Source organism: Pipistrellus kuhlii, unplaced genomic scaffold, assembly GCF_014108245.1.
Source record: "Pipistrellus kuhlii isolate mPipKuh1 unplaced genomic scaffold, mPipKuh1.p scaffold_m20_p_2, whole genome shotgun sequence".
In the NCBI taxonomy this organism is placed as follows: domain Eukaryota; kingdom Metazoa; phylum Chordata; class Mammalia; order Chiroptera; family Vespertilionidae; genus Pipistrellus; species Pipistrellus kuhlii.
Window position 1 is genome coordinate 15,294,303 of NW_023425515.1, and position 14,206 is coordinate 15,308,508.

The 14,206-nt window shown below is 47.2% G+C and overlaps 1 protein-coding gene across 4 annotated transcripts in view; it reads left to right on the forward strand.

The window, feature by feature from the left end:
• The first annotated feature begins 1,345 nt into the window (after positions 1-1,345).
• The window catches only part of ARHGEF26 (Rho guanine nucleotide exchange factor 26), a 112,391-nt gene continuing 99,530 nt past the window's right edge, over positions 1,346-14,206 (forward strand). For 3 of the 4 annotated variants that reach the window (XM_036445491.2, XM_036445490.2, XM_045583616.1), the window contains exons 1-3: positions 1,347-3,046; positions 4,458-4,497; positions 9,116-9,261. In XM_036445491.2, the coding sequence (XP_036301384.1) occupies positions 1,952-3,046; positions 4,458-4,497; positions 9,116-9,261 (1,281 nt within the window). In that variant the 5' untranslated portion in view covers positions 1,347-1,951. Of the gene's footprint in view, positions 3,047-4,457; positions 4,498-9,115; positions 9,262-14,206 lie in introns of all 4 variants that reach the window. The other variant, XM_045583617.1, reaches the window with a different exon arrangement.

Below are 14,206 nucleotides of genomic sequence, written 5' to 3' on the forward strand. Positions count from 1 at the left end.
CAAAAACAAGCAGCCTAACGTGCACACAGTGGCCGCTCACTACATCCCTGCTGAATGCATGAATGCTGAAAGAGAACTTGGAGAAAAGCCCATTTGTCTTGCTAACAGAATTAATTATACAGTTCTTATGGTGTATAAATCATTTGTCTTCTCAAGTTTGTTCTATTCTTCCCAGATCGCAGGAGGCTGGCCAGGACACAGCCAACTTTCTACTATTTGGCCACGGAACACCCTGGAAGGGATGGTCACTGTCCTCGCTTCACTTCTCAATCATTCAACAAATATGTAGTAAGTGCCTGCTATGTGCCTGGAATACAGAAGAGCAATTCATAAGCATGACCCCTGCCCTCTAGCAGCATCATACAATCTAAAGACAAAAACAGATAAACAAAACCACAAAAATGTGTGTGTGCATAAATATGTGTGATAAGTGTATAAAAAGGAAGGCCTCTGATGGAGTGACAAGACAGAAGGAACAAAAGGGAAGGTTCTCTGGGGCTGTAAAACTTTTAAGTGGGTGTGGACTAAGATTCGTGAAGGAAAAAGTGATGGGGAAAGAGGAAGGCACAGAATGCAGGGTCTTCCTAAGCCAGAGAGAAGATTTTCACTTTTATTCCATGTATGTTTGGAAACCAATCCTCCTCCCTCCCCACCCGCTCCCTGTAATTTTAATTGCGTTTATCCTTAATAGATAACATCCACGATTCAAAACACACCAGATTCAAAGATGTTTGAATGAAAAACTCTCCCTCCCTAGTTTGGTTAGCCACACAGTTTCTCTCCCAAGCGGCCTGCGTGGATGCCCCCAGAAATACACTAGGCACAAACAAACAAACAAGCGAATCTATGAGTCTCTCTTACAAGATGCTTTCAGCAGGAGAGCGAGGCCATCGGATTTGCTTTAAGACTACCCGGAACGCCTAGCATGGACCGGCTCTCTGCGTTCAGAGGAGCTGCACCCTGCAGCTCACCCATTCATTTCGCAAACCCTCCTCTGCCTGGCATTCCCGGTTTCTGCGCCCGAGATCCGCTGGGGCTTGGGGCTTCGTCCAGTGCATCTCAGCAGGGATCCCCCGCGCTTTCCCACGCTGCGCGCCGGCCCACCTCCCCGCCCGCGCGGCCCCGGCCGCCCCACCGCCTGCAGCCCCAGCTGCCATCCTGCAACCCCTTCCCTGGGCACCCAGCCCAGGTGTGCGATCGGTTTTAAAACAGAGAACCGGCGTGATCAAAGGCTCGCGCGTGGAGCAGGGGAAGCCAGGGTCTGATTGCTGGCCGCGAAGGGGGCGGGCCTGGTCGGGGGCGGGGCCAAGACGGGGGCGGGGCCGAGGCCGGGGGCGGGGCCGGAGTCTCTGTTGGCCGCCGAGCTTCGCAGAGCTCCCGCCGCGGCGCCACGGTCCGGTCCCGGGGCCACCCACGGGGCGGTGGGCCCTGCTAGGCTCCAGCTCTGCAAAAAGCCCTGAAGGGAAATCACCCACCCAGGAGCCGGGCAGCTGGAAGAGCACCCGAGGCCACCAGCGACTGGGGCGGGTGGCTGGCTGGATGGCGGCGGTGGCGGCCGCGCGGAGCGTCCGGAGGCGAGTTTCCCAAGGAAGCTGAACTTCTCCCAAGTTTCCTGCGCATCAGCTGGCGCCCGGCGCTTTGGGGGCGAACTCCTTCCGCGCGGGTGGTCTTTTGGGCTCAGGAGAGAGACGAGGTGGTGATTGGATGAGTCCGCGGGGGCGCAGCCCCGATTTCGTCCCGGATTTCGCCCCGGATCGTGCAGCGCGGAGCGCGCGGCGCTGCCCTGGAGAGGGCGGGTGAGTGACGCGCCGCGGCGGGGTGCCCGCGGGCCTCGGAGCGCGCGTCTTGGGTTGTCTGGAGTCAAAGTTCCATGAACTTCTTCCCCCTCTTTCGGCTTCGCTAGCTGGGTGCTGTGCCTCGCGGGGCTCACCCGCGGGCCGGCTTCGGCGCGATGGACGGCCAGAGCGGCGTGAATGTCTCCAGCAGCAGCTTAACCCCTTCGTGGCGTAGGAGATCGACCCCCCAGCCGCAGATGCCGGGCCGGAGCAAGCCGAGACCCCAGTCTTACCAGAGCCCGAGCGGCTTGCTGATCACGGATTTCCCGGTGGAGGACCGAGGACCGTTCCCGTTGGAGGCGCAGCAGACTCCCTCCCAGGCGCCCACCGCTTCGGACGGCAGGACGACGGTCCCGAGGAGCCCCCTGCTCCTGTGCACCCATCGGAGGGCGGTGGCCAACGGGAGGACGGTGTCCCCGGAGTACCGGGTTGCATCTCCTCGGCTCTGGCGCCTGAAGTCCCCGCAGACCCCCAGGGGGGCGCTGGGCGGCTCCCCGAAATCCCCCCCTGAGAACGGGACAGCGATTTCGCCCTCGCCGCCGCCGCAGCGCCTGCGCCCCCCGCCTTCCCCTAAGGCATCGGCCCCGTGCAGCCCCGAGGGAGCCCCGGTGGTCGGATTGCCCGCCAGCCCCCTGCCTCCTCCTCCCGTTGCTGCAAACGGGCTTGCTGGAAACATCGACTCCCCTTTGCAATCCGGCCAGACGGCGAAGGACCCCGAGCGGAGACCCTCTCCCCAGAACAGGTCTTTGGAACAAAAACTCCCCCTCCAAAGGCTGCCTTCCCAGGACAACGAGCTCCCGGGGGCGGAGGCCCTTTCTTCGGTGGTTCTGAGCACCCATAGCCCGGCCGCCCTCAAGGTGGGGAAGCAGCAGATAATCCCCAAGAGCCTGGCCTCGGAAATTAAACTAAGCAAAAGCAGCGGTCAGCATGCGGAGCCCCACAAGAGACTGCTCAAGGTGCGCAGCATGGTGGAGGGCCTCGGGGCGTCCCTGGGGGGCCCCTCCGAGGACGAGGGCGAGGCCGACAACGACCTGGACAGCCCGGGCTCTCTGCGCAGGGGCTTGCGCTCCACGTCCTACCGCAGGGCCGTGGTCAGCGGCGTGGATTTTGACAGCCCGACCGCCTCCAAGAAGAAGAACAGGATGTCCCAGCCGATCCTGAAAGTGGTGATGGAAGACAAGGAGAAGTTTTCCAGCCTTGGAAGGATAAAGGTAAGAGTGGGCCATGCCACTAAAGTCCAAAGGGAAGGTGTTGGGGATGATAGATAGGGAAGGAGGGACGCGGGGGGAAATCAGACGGTATCGTTCCCTTTAATTCTGTTGTTTGTTGATGGAAACCTGTGCACAGGTATCTCTTGGCCGCTGTATTGTTGGCAGGCACAGCACTTAGTTCACGCAGCCTTGTGGGAGAAAGGGAAACTCGGATCACTGGGTTGACTTTCTAAGCTTAGGCAAAATCTGGGACGAATGGGGGGGGGGGGGGGGGGGAGGATACGGAAAATGAGGTATTGATTGGCTGCATGAGTCCTGAGCACTTTTAACACAGGTAAAGGGTTGGAGAGCAGGGCGGGATTTCCACTCTTGACTTTGGCCAAGCTGTCTGGTGCTTGTTTAGAGGTGTCAGTCAGTGGTTGCTGATTCATCTCAGCTGATTAGGGAGAAAGCTGATTTCCTTTGAACCCATTGATTACTTTATATTAACTATTTATTTATTTATTTATTTATTTATTTATTTGAATGGCCATCACATACGAAAGACCAAAGATAAAATGCAATGTTAAAATTAGGTGCCAGAAAAACAAGGCGCAAAAGGCGCAGATAGTATGTCATCTTTGTTGTTACTGGTTTCTGTCAGCTCGGCCTTTGATTGTATTTCATTCCTGTTTTGTGCCCATTTTATCCTTGAGTGCACTTAACAAAACTTCAGGTTCCCGTGAACTATGTGTTATTGCTCCCTGATAAAGGCCTGAAAGCTGAAATTGGGGAAACAAAACAAAACAAACAAACAAAAAAAAAAAAACAAGCCAAATATGACAGAAAGAAATAGGGAAAACCAGAGAAAGGGAATTTGGAGTGTGCGTGTGCTGTCATCTTCAGAAATAAGGTGGACCTGGGCAATAGGGCAGACACTCATGTTGGGAGTGACATCTCTTGATTAATCAGAGGACTGGAACCAGTCTCTGTATGATTGTCACACATGTAACACACAAGCAAACATGCTTTATTTTCGATCTTATGGCCTTCGAGAAATTACATAACGTTTTATGTTTGTTTTTCCCTTCTTCCCCCCCCATCCCCCACAACCCTGCAAGTATAGCAAAGTTCAGTTTAACAGTGATGGTGAGTCATAAATAACTGAGTCTGCTGGTCATTTGAGGATTCTCAAACTATTTCCACAGGGTGTGAGGGACATTGTACATTTTACAATATTTCACTGTTTTAGTGAATTGTCGTTAGTCCTATGAGCGAACCACTCCAGGGATCATCAGCTGTATGCTTTGGGAAATCTAATGAATGTAACAACAAAATAAGTACTTTTTCTTAAATAGCTGTGTTTTCAATCTGGCTCATTCATCTACATTATGCTTTGCCTTTTCCATTTTTTGCTTTTCTTGTTTCTTAGAAAAAAGTGCTGAAAGGACAAGGACCATTTGATGGGGAAGGTAAGCATTTGATTTTTCCAGACTTTTATTGCTGTTTCAATGTGGAATATCAATTATACGTTCCAATCCAGCTGCAGTAACAACAACACTTAGGATGAGGAAAATGTGCAGCTTCTCAAAATTATACGGCACAAAGCACTTCTTCACTCAGCTAAGTTTTTATCTGGTCATACCAGCAGTGAATAAAATCAATAGCTTTCTTTGTAAGCTGATAACTTTGTGAGCCCATGTCCTGGGATATTGAGTTCTTTTCCACTCTGGCTCTATCCCCCACCTTCCTTTAAAAAAAAAAAAAAATGGAGAAAGAGTAAGAGCAAGCTCTAGCTCTTTAGTCAAAAATTATATGAGAGTTTGGCATTTAGATCTTAAGTCTTTTTTTCCCCTAGGTCATATTTCCTTTGACTGAATATTCTTTCCCCATTTTAGTCTTATTTCTGACTTCCCGTTTCCTTACCAAGTGTCTGTTTGGGGAAAATCTAACTCCTGGCCGATGGAAACATATCCCTAAGCATTTGTAACCCATATAGTATTTTCATTAAGAGTTTCAAAAACAAAAGCAGCTTCGGCCAGGTGTTCAAACCCTAATCAGATTAGTGGGCTTTGTGTAAATAGATGGGTCAAATGTCAGCCAACTGGAAAAGCATGAAAGGAGCAGCAGCCCCAGCTGCACCCCTTGTAGGGCTGGTGGAGGGTGGTAGAGGTGAGGTTAGTTCCCTTCTTTCATGCTTTACAATGCTTAGATTTTCCAATCTTCTATACTAATAAAAGGGTAATATTGTAAATTAGACTGAACATCTTCCAGACGACCTTCCAGGTGTCCTTCCAGACACAGCCATGTTAGCGGGGCCAAGGCAGAGGAGGTTAGAGGCGATCAGGCAGGCAGGGGAGAGCAGTTAGAGGTGATCAGGCCAACAGGGGAGAGCAATTAGGACGAACAGGCTGTCAGGGGAGAGCAGTTAGGGGGATCAGGCCAGCAGGGGAGAGCAGTAAGGGGGATCAGGCTGGCAGGCAGGTGAGAGGTTAGGAGCCAGAGGTCCTGAGGAGTCCCAGATCGGAAAGCAGGCCGAGCTGAGGGAACTCCCTTCCCGTTGCATGAATTTCATGCACTGGGGCCTCTAGATAAAGAATAATGAAGAAGGGTATGCTGCTAAGTAAATCTAATGTAGAACCACCCAGAGTTATAAAACATATAACCTTGGTGATTATCAATTGTTTCCCTATATAAAAATCATTCTCACTGGAGTATTTAAACATGACTGGTTTATGAAAATTTATTCATTGCACCAATATCAGGAAGCATTCTATATGAAGAAAAAGAAACCCAGATGCAGTGTTGTACCTGTTGACGATGAATTTGTCTCCCTGGTTTTACAGTGGAGGGCACACAGCCAGCCTTGGGACAGAGGTCTGGTTCTCGGTCCAGTGTGCTTCCTCTGGTACCATGTTTTGAACATGAAGTGATCAGAGCATCTACCTAATATCGACTTAGATATTTTTCATCTTTTGGAATTTGGCATTGATTCTGGGGCCTTTGCCTCAAAGGATTAAAACGTTGAGCCCTTTTTTTTTTTTTTTTTTTTTTTTGTACAAGAACAGATCACCCCTGGAATAGATCACACCCTTTGTTATAACTAGTTTTACATGGTTTCTGTTTATAAGGAACCATGTTTCTGTGCACGCTTTCATCTCTTTCCAAGTAGGATGACCTAGACATTCTTTTTCACTTATATGTACTTGAGGAATGCAGTATTCTTACAGTTAATGATTAACAGGAATAAAACCTGGGAAGCCGTGTGATAGCGGTGAGAACCTGTGACGTTGGACCCAAGGGCCTGGGGTTCCTCTCCTACTGCTTTCCTCATCATTTGAGGTATAATTGAGCAGGCACCTTCACCTCACCAAGGCTTGATTTCACCAGGTGTACAATGACGTTAGCATTACCGCTACCAATGCTGTGGTGGGAGGGAATGAGAAATCGCTTCAGCAATGCTTGCGTATGTTTTGTGCCAACCACTAACTACTTGAAATAGCACTGGAGGTGGGGGAAACTTAGTCATTACCTTCACAATTTGTTTTGTACATGCAGAGCAATCAGAGACCAGTGCAATCTTCCATAGGTCTAGTATTCCTTTATTATAGTCATGTAGGACATGGAATAGTTGATGTCCAATAAAGAGGCAGATGTTTTCCTTGCTTCAGTAGATGGAAAGGGTTTTCAAACTCTGTGTCCCAAACGAAACTCCTAACCTTCCCTACTGTCGCTAAATCTCTCCTGGTGTTTCCCTCTCCTACCTTCTTGTTGTGGGACTTGCAGACGTAGGACACAGCTGATCACCTCCCTCTCTCCAAGCCCATATGTCAGTCCACTTCTAGTTCTTTCTCAGTTGCATAGGCCAAGCTCCGTTGTCTTTCGTCAACTACTTCAGTAGCATCCTCATGAGTCCCTACGTAGTTAGTGTTTTGCCCCTAAAGATCTAATAAAATCTTCCCTTTCAGTGGGTTCCCATGGCAATCAGGATCAAAATACAATCTTTTTTTTTTTTTTGGGGGGGGGGGCATCCCAACCGGGGATTGAACCTAAAACCTAGATATGTGCCCCTACTGGGAATTGAATCCACAGCCTTTTGGTGTATGGGATGATGCTCCAACCAACTGTGCCACCCGACCAGGTCTAGTTTTTCAAAAGCATTGTAATGGATGCATCATTTAGGCTTAGCATAATACAATCCATACAGTGTGAAAGAAGCTCATTCCTTTTGTCCTTAGGATAAAATTCAGTTCTTTAGGAAGGGAGTGGACTAACAACTCTCTGGGGAAAAGTGGTGTGGGGGGTGCGGGAAGAGACTGGACAAAAATTGTACACCTATGGATGAGGACAATGGGAAGAGGGTGGGATGGGAACCAGGTGGAGGGGAGCTATGGGGGGAAGAAAGAGGAACAACTGTAATAATCTGAACAATAAAGATTTACTAAATTTAAAAAAAATAGATGAAAGGAAAAAAATAAAATAAATATAATAGCTTGCAAAGCTCTGCTTGATTTGGACTGTCCGGTTCCTCTCCCTACACACAGCTTGTACCCTTTGTTCTCTAGACATCCACTAAGGCACGTCGACCTGCCTTAGTTCCTATAAGGAACTGTATTTCACTTGCCTCAGGACTTTTGCATATACTTTTTCCTTTAGCTCTGTGGCCTCTCAGCTTTCTGGTCTTAGATTTTCCTCACGGACACCTCTCCCCCTCAGACTAGATAGATCACACGCAGCTGGCAGTCTTTTCTCAGAGTTACCTGTATATAAATTTCTCCCTGTGTTGGTCTGTATTTGTACAAATTCATTGTGTCCTCAATCCTACAGTGACTTGCCTTCCACTTGCAGAAAACACTCAAGTTCTCTTAATGGCATTGAGGCCAGGCCCTCTATGGCCTGCCCTTTATTCATCCCCAATCTCCCATCTTCTGTACGTTCTTCCTCCCTCATCCTATTCCAGCTACGCAGGCCTCCTGCCCCAGGGCCTTGGTACTTGCTGTTCCCGCTGATAAAATGTTCTTTCCCCTGTAGAATGGTGGCTTGCTTTCTCACCTTTAGTCTTTGCCTAAATGTCACCTTGGAGGAGGCCTTCTTAAATTACCCTATTTAAAATCTGTATACCTCCCTCATAACATTCCCTATCTTTCCTTATTTTATTTTTCGCCATGACCATTATCAGCATTTGACACATTTTTTTTTAAATCCTCATCTAAGGATATGCTCATTGGTTTGAGAGAGAGAGAGAGAGAGAGAGAGAGAGAGAGAGAGAGAGAGAGAGAAACATCAACGAGAGAGAGAACTTCAATTGGTTGCCTTCTATACATGCCCCGACTAAGGATCAAACCCACAACCTAGGGATGTGCCCTCACTGGGAATTGAACCCGCAATCTTTCAGTATACTGGTGACTCTCCAACCCACTGAGCCGCACTGTCCAGGGCAGCATCTGACATATTTTTACGTTATTTATTTATTTATTGTCACTCTCCCTTTACTCTGATGTCAGCTCCATGAAGACTGATACTTTCCTATTTTCTGCTCACTGTTGCATCCCCAGTGTCTAGCAATTCTTGGTATCTAGTAGGCATTTTCTAAATATCAGTTAAACCAGTAAATGAATGAGCGACTTGAACTGTTTTTCTCCTTAAACTTTTAGCTCACGAGGGCACGAGAAGTGTCTTTAACTTTCTATTTGCTCCCAGTCCTTGGCACATTGTGGGTGTACAGTAAATGTTTGTTACGTAGGTAAATGGATGTCGATGGACCTTGAAGGGAAGGTAGGGTGTGGATTCAATTTAACCCAAAAATCCGTTTAGCAGGTATGACTACCCTTCATGGGTAGTGCAGTGACATGGGGATTTTGCATTACTTGGCAGTTCATGTAGGGGCCCTCCCTTTTCCCTATGGATGGATTTGGGACAGGGCTGTGTGGGTGAGAAAATCACCTTTTAGCAATTGGAATACTCTTTAGTGACAAAATCCATTTGTCCCTTCGTCATTTATTAACCCGGAGACTCAGCCTTGTATAGATGTGGATGTTTGCTCAGAACAGGTAGCATCATGATGACACGTTGGGTTGGCTTTTCTTGCAGAAAACGCTGTCCTGTACCAGAACTACAAAGAAAAGGCCCTTGACATTGACTCTGATGAAGAGTCTGAGCCCAAAGAGCAGAAGTCAGAAGAAAAAATTGTGATCCAGCACAAGCCACTCCGGTCCACATGGAGCCAGCTCTCTGCGGTGAGTGTTTGCCTTCTCTTCTGTCTGCAGAGGAGGGAACGCTGAGTTGTGTACATTTGGCGGGAATGTAGTTTTACATTTTTTCTGCCAGTAGTCCTGTACCTCTAAGGAGTGAGACTCTTCTTCAACTGTGCAGTGTTTCTCGAACCTCTCAGGCACATGTGAGACTATGAACTTTGACCATGCTGATTAGGAAAATTGGGTTGTGATAAAGTGCCTCAGGACTGATATACTATGAACTCTGGAAACTCTTTCTATCCAGTATCTCTTCTTTTTTCTTTCTTTTTCTTTTCTTTTTTTTTTTTTTAATATAGTGTATATGTAATGGTAAGTTAATCTCTCTTGAACTTGATTATAATTATGGCTATATATACACATTTGTGTGTGTGTGTGTGTGTGTGTGTGTGTGTGTGTATGTGTGTATCTCTGTGCACAATCGGGAGCTTATTAGAGAGCTTCCCTGGAAATCTTGTTGGATGTAGACACATTTGTTTTTTGTTTGTTTTTTTAAGTTGATTAATGAATGGCGTTCTGTTCCATCTCTCTGTGGGAGTGGCTCCACGCTGACTTTTGTCCTGATGAGTGATTTCTCCTCTTGGCATCAGACATCTTTTGTTTCCAGCCATAACTTCTATTCCTCCTGGCTTAACGCATGTCACAGTGTGATGCTTCCTTTACCTGCTATGGGCACAGCCTCTGTGGGCTTCCGGTGGATTACCGAGTGGAAAGGCATTCCCACGGCTGGCTTGGCTGTTGGAGGCCTGCGTTGCATCAAGAAACAAGCCAGCACACCTCTGTGAGTCCTCAGGCGGTATGAGGGCAGTGGTGCGTTTTAAGCTGACATGAGTGTCATGCAGAGTCAGGGATCTCATCTTTGCAGGGAACCTAGCAACGTCAGAAAAGGAGCTGTGTACGTGGGTTGGTGCTCAGAAACAAGACTGTGGAGATGAGTGTACGTTGATGGTGGGGATATCTTCTGCTTCAGGCTCTTCCCCCCCTCTTCTAGTCTGTTTTAGAATTCAGACTTCTAGAAACCAGTCTCTTCCTCCTTGTCCCTCTCCCACCCCTGAATTTGGTTCTAAGGAGAATCCACCCAGTTCCACTGCCTCCGCAGCGTGGCACCCTGAGTATCAAGTCACATTAAAATGCCTGCAGGACCAGGACAAGTAGTGTGAGCAAGGGATGCCGGTGTGTGTGGGGATGGGGAGTGTGGGGACTGTCTTAAACAGGCCTTCTACAAATGGAGCAGCTGGCGCTTAGCTCAACCCTACCCAGTGCTGCCAAATCTTCTGATACTTAGAAAAGGGGAAATAGAAATCCAGACTTTTATGAGCATTATTCTAATTCAAGTTTTAAAAACAATGTGTGGGCCCAATAAAATATCTATGGGCCTGACCTGGCTTCTAAACTAATGGTTTGTAACTTCTGTGATGTTTACATGTGGTGAAGTGGTAACACCTACTCACATATGCCAATTCAATGGTCTCATGATATATATATACTAGAGGCCTGGTACACAAAATTTGTGCACAGAGGGGCAGGGGGCCCCTTAGCCCTGCCTGCACCCTCTCCAATTTGGGACCCCCCAGGGGATGTCCCACTGCCTCTCGCAATCCAGAACCGCTGGCTTCTAATAGCTCGCCTGCCTGCCTGCCTGATTGCCCCTAACCACCTCTGCCTTGGCTCCACACCTGGGACCCAGGATTCCCTCCTCTGGCGGGCCACAGGCACCTGGAACCTGGGCTGGCACAGCCACAAGAGACAGTGGGTGGGTGGCTTTATCTGAGCCGCAGCCACAGGTGCCCAGGACCGCAGGGCGGGCAGCTTTTCTCCCTCTCCCAGGCTGCAGCCGCAGGCACTGATGCCTGGGACTGTGGGGCAGGAGGCTTCTCCTATCCCAGCTTTGTCAGGAAGGACGTCTGGATGGTTGTCTGGAAGACGTCTGATCTAATTAGCATATTACCCTTTTATTAATATAGATGTACCAAAGCAAATACTTGGGGAAAAACTGGGACAAGGCCCAATGATGCTTGGTTGGCATTAAATGGCTGTCATCCCATCATTGGTATGGATCATTTGGTAGAGAATCCTCAAGAATAATCCTGTGGATATTTTCAGTTCTCTCTCTCTGTGGCAGCATCTGTGTTTGTTAGCACAGGCCTAAATCCTGCAGTTTTTCTCTGGACCCCAAACAGAACGTGTCACTTACTCTTTGATCCCACTGAACTTGAGCGCTAAAACTCAGGCTGTTGTATTTACCATGCCTCCTGCTGTTTACTTTTCATTTATATTAGCAAGTGCACATTCACATACTACTACATATCCTTCAATAAAACTTCAAATACGGGCATGCGTTTTATTTGGCAAAAGATAAATGCACACGGATGTGCTTTTTGTTAACAAGATTAATATCAAAAGGCTATTGGGTGATAAAATAGAAAACTACAAAGTGGGTTCTAACTTTAGTGTGTGTTATCTTGCCTTTGAGTATTCCCAGGAGGCTTGTGTGTATTTATTGTGTTGCTTGGCAATTACACTTAATCAAAGCAGGGTGATTGGACTTTAACACCCATTACTTCAATTTTTTTTTTTTTTTTGTATCATAAAGTACTTCAGACGTGCAGAAACATTTAAAAATAGATGCCTGTGTAATAAATTTCCAGGTTCCCATCACCCAGATTGAACAAATCTTTTTTTTTAATAATATATTTTTTATTGATTTTTAACAGAGAGGAAGGGAGAGGGATAGAGAGCTAGAAACATTGATAAAAGAGAGAATCATCGATCAGCTGCCTCCTGTACACCCCCTATTGGGGATGTGCCTGCAACCAAGGTACGTGCACTTGACCGGAATCAAACCCGGGACTTTTCAGTCCACAGGCTGATGCTCTATACACTGAGCCAAATCGGTTTTGGCAGATTGAACAAATCTTGACGTTTAAACATATTTACTTCAGGCCTCTATTTTTTAGGCAGATTCGTTTAACCTCCCTCCTCTCCAGCCCTTTCCTTCCTTCTGCCGCCCCAGCGGTAATCACTGTCCTAAAGTTCTTTTCTGCCCTTGCCACGTGGTTTTTCTCTGTCCACTGAAAAGATGCAAGCAGCTCTGGCTTTTAGGAAAGTTGATTTTTTAACAGCAAAAAAGCTGCGGTTACTTTTAAAGCAGCCTAGCAGCTGGTTTGTCGAAGCTGCAATCAGGACCCTAAAGAGAGGCGGCTTCATGAATCATGGACAGTGTCAGGCTGTTTTCTATGAGGATCAAGACCTCCATTTCTCTGTCTGACCTCATGCCCCGGTCTCTCTTTATAAAGGGGTTGCAGTGTCTGGGACAGGTCTTTGAAAAAGGTTTTTTTTAAATATATTTTGGTATCATCTTTCCATGCTTAACTTTTTTTTAACTTACTTTTTTATCCTCACTCAAGGACATGTTTTTATTTTTAGAGAGGGAGGGAGAGAAGGAGGGAGGGAAAGAGAGAGAGAGAGAGATAGACATTGACGTGAGAGAGAAACATTAATTGGTTGCCTCCCCTATGTACCCTGACCAGGAACAGAACCTGCAGCCTTTAATCTTTTGTTGTCTGGGACGCTCCAACCAACTGAGCCACCTGGCCAGGGCTCCATGCTTAACTTTCAATATACGAAATTAGTAGGGTGGCCCCCACCCAGTCTTGCCTATATCACTAACCAAAGGGCCTCTTCTTGGGGTAAGGCCTTGATTCCAGGAAGAATAGGACAGTGGGTTTTCTGGCAAAGAGTTAGGTCTCATATTGGCATCTGCCTTGACTTTCTACTTGGGAGCGAGTATATGTGTATGAGTATTTGCTATTGATTATTTTATTATATATATATTATTGGTTTTTTTCAGAGAGGAAGGGAGAGAGATAGAGAGCTAGAAACGTCGATGAGAGAGAAACATCAACCAGCTGCCTCTTGCACACCCCCTACCAGGGATGTGCCTGCAACCAATGTACATGCCCCTGACCACAGTCGAACCTGGGACCTTTTAGTCCACAGACCGAAGCTCTACCACTGAGCCAAACCGGTTTCGGCAATTATTTTATTTTATTTTATTTTATTTTTTAAATCTCTTTGTTGCAAACACCTGCCTGCCTCTTGGGATGAAAATTTTCCTGTCAGTTGATTGCAAGAAGAATCCATTCTGCCAAAGGCCCCTTAGAAGTGCAGTCATTCATGGCTGTTGCATAAGGCCTTTAAGCCTTCGGCCTGAAAAGCCATTTGTCTTAGTGTGTTCACTTATGATGTGTCTCCTTTAGTTTTATTGGACAACCACACAGGTGACAGATGCGTCTCCGCCTACAGCTCTGGTGACAGGCTTACCTGTGTTGCGGTCATCTAGGGATAAGAGAGAACACAGAAGCATTTGAGGGACCTCAGTAGAATAACGAAAGTTTAGGCTGCCACAAACTTCTCTAACCAGATTAAAGTGAGTTAACGTGAATGCACTTAGCAGCGGTGGCTCTGCTAGCAGGTTCTTCAAGTAGACTTGGGCTGTTCCTTATAGTCAGGAATACAACCTGGGCTCCTAATTCCATAAGGGGGACAGGCTTACCTCTTCCTTCACCTGATTGTCAGAGTCTATAGATCTCTTTCTAAGTTGACATACTGGATTTCTCTTGTCAAGGGAGTAAAACTGTGCTGCTCTTTGGGTTTTGGGAAACACTCACACTATGAGAAATAATTTACATGATCATGATGTTTGGTCAGTCCCACATGAAAAGGAGTTGAAGGGTTGTTTTTGTTTTGTTTTTTAAACAATTGCTATCATTTTCTTTAAAAATATATTTTATTGATTTTCTACAAAGAGGAAGGGATAGGGACAGAGAGTTAGAAGCATCAGATGAGAGAGAAACATCGATCAGCTGCCTCCTTCATACCTACTGGGGATGTGCCCGCAACCAAGGTACATGCCCTTGACTGGAATTGA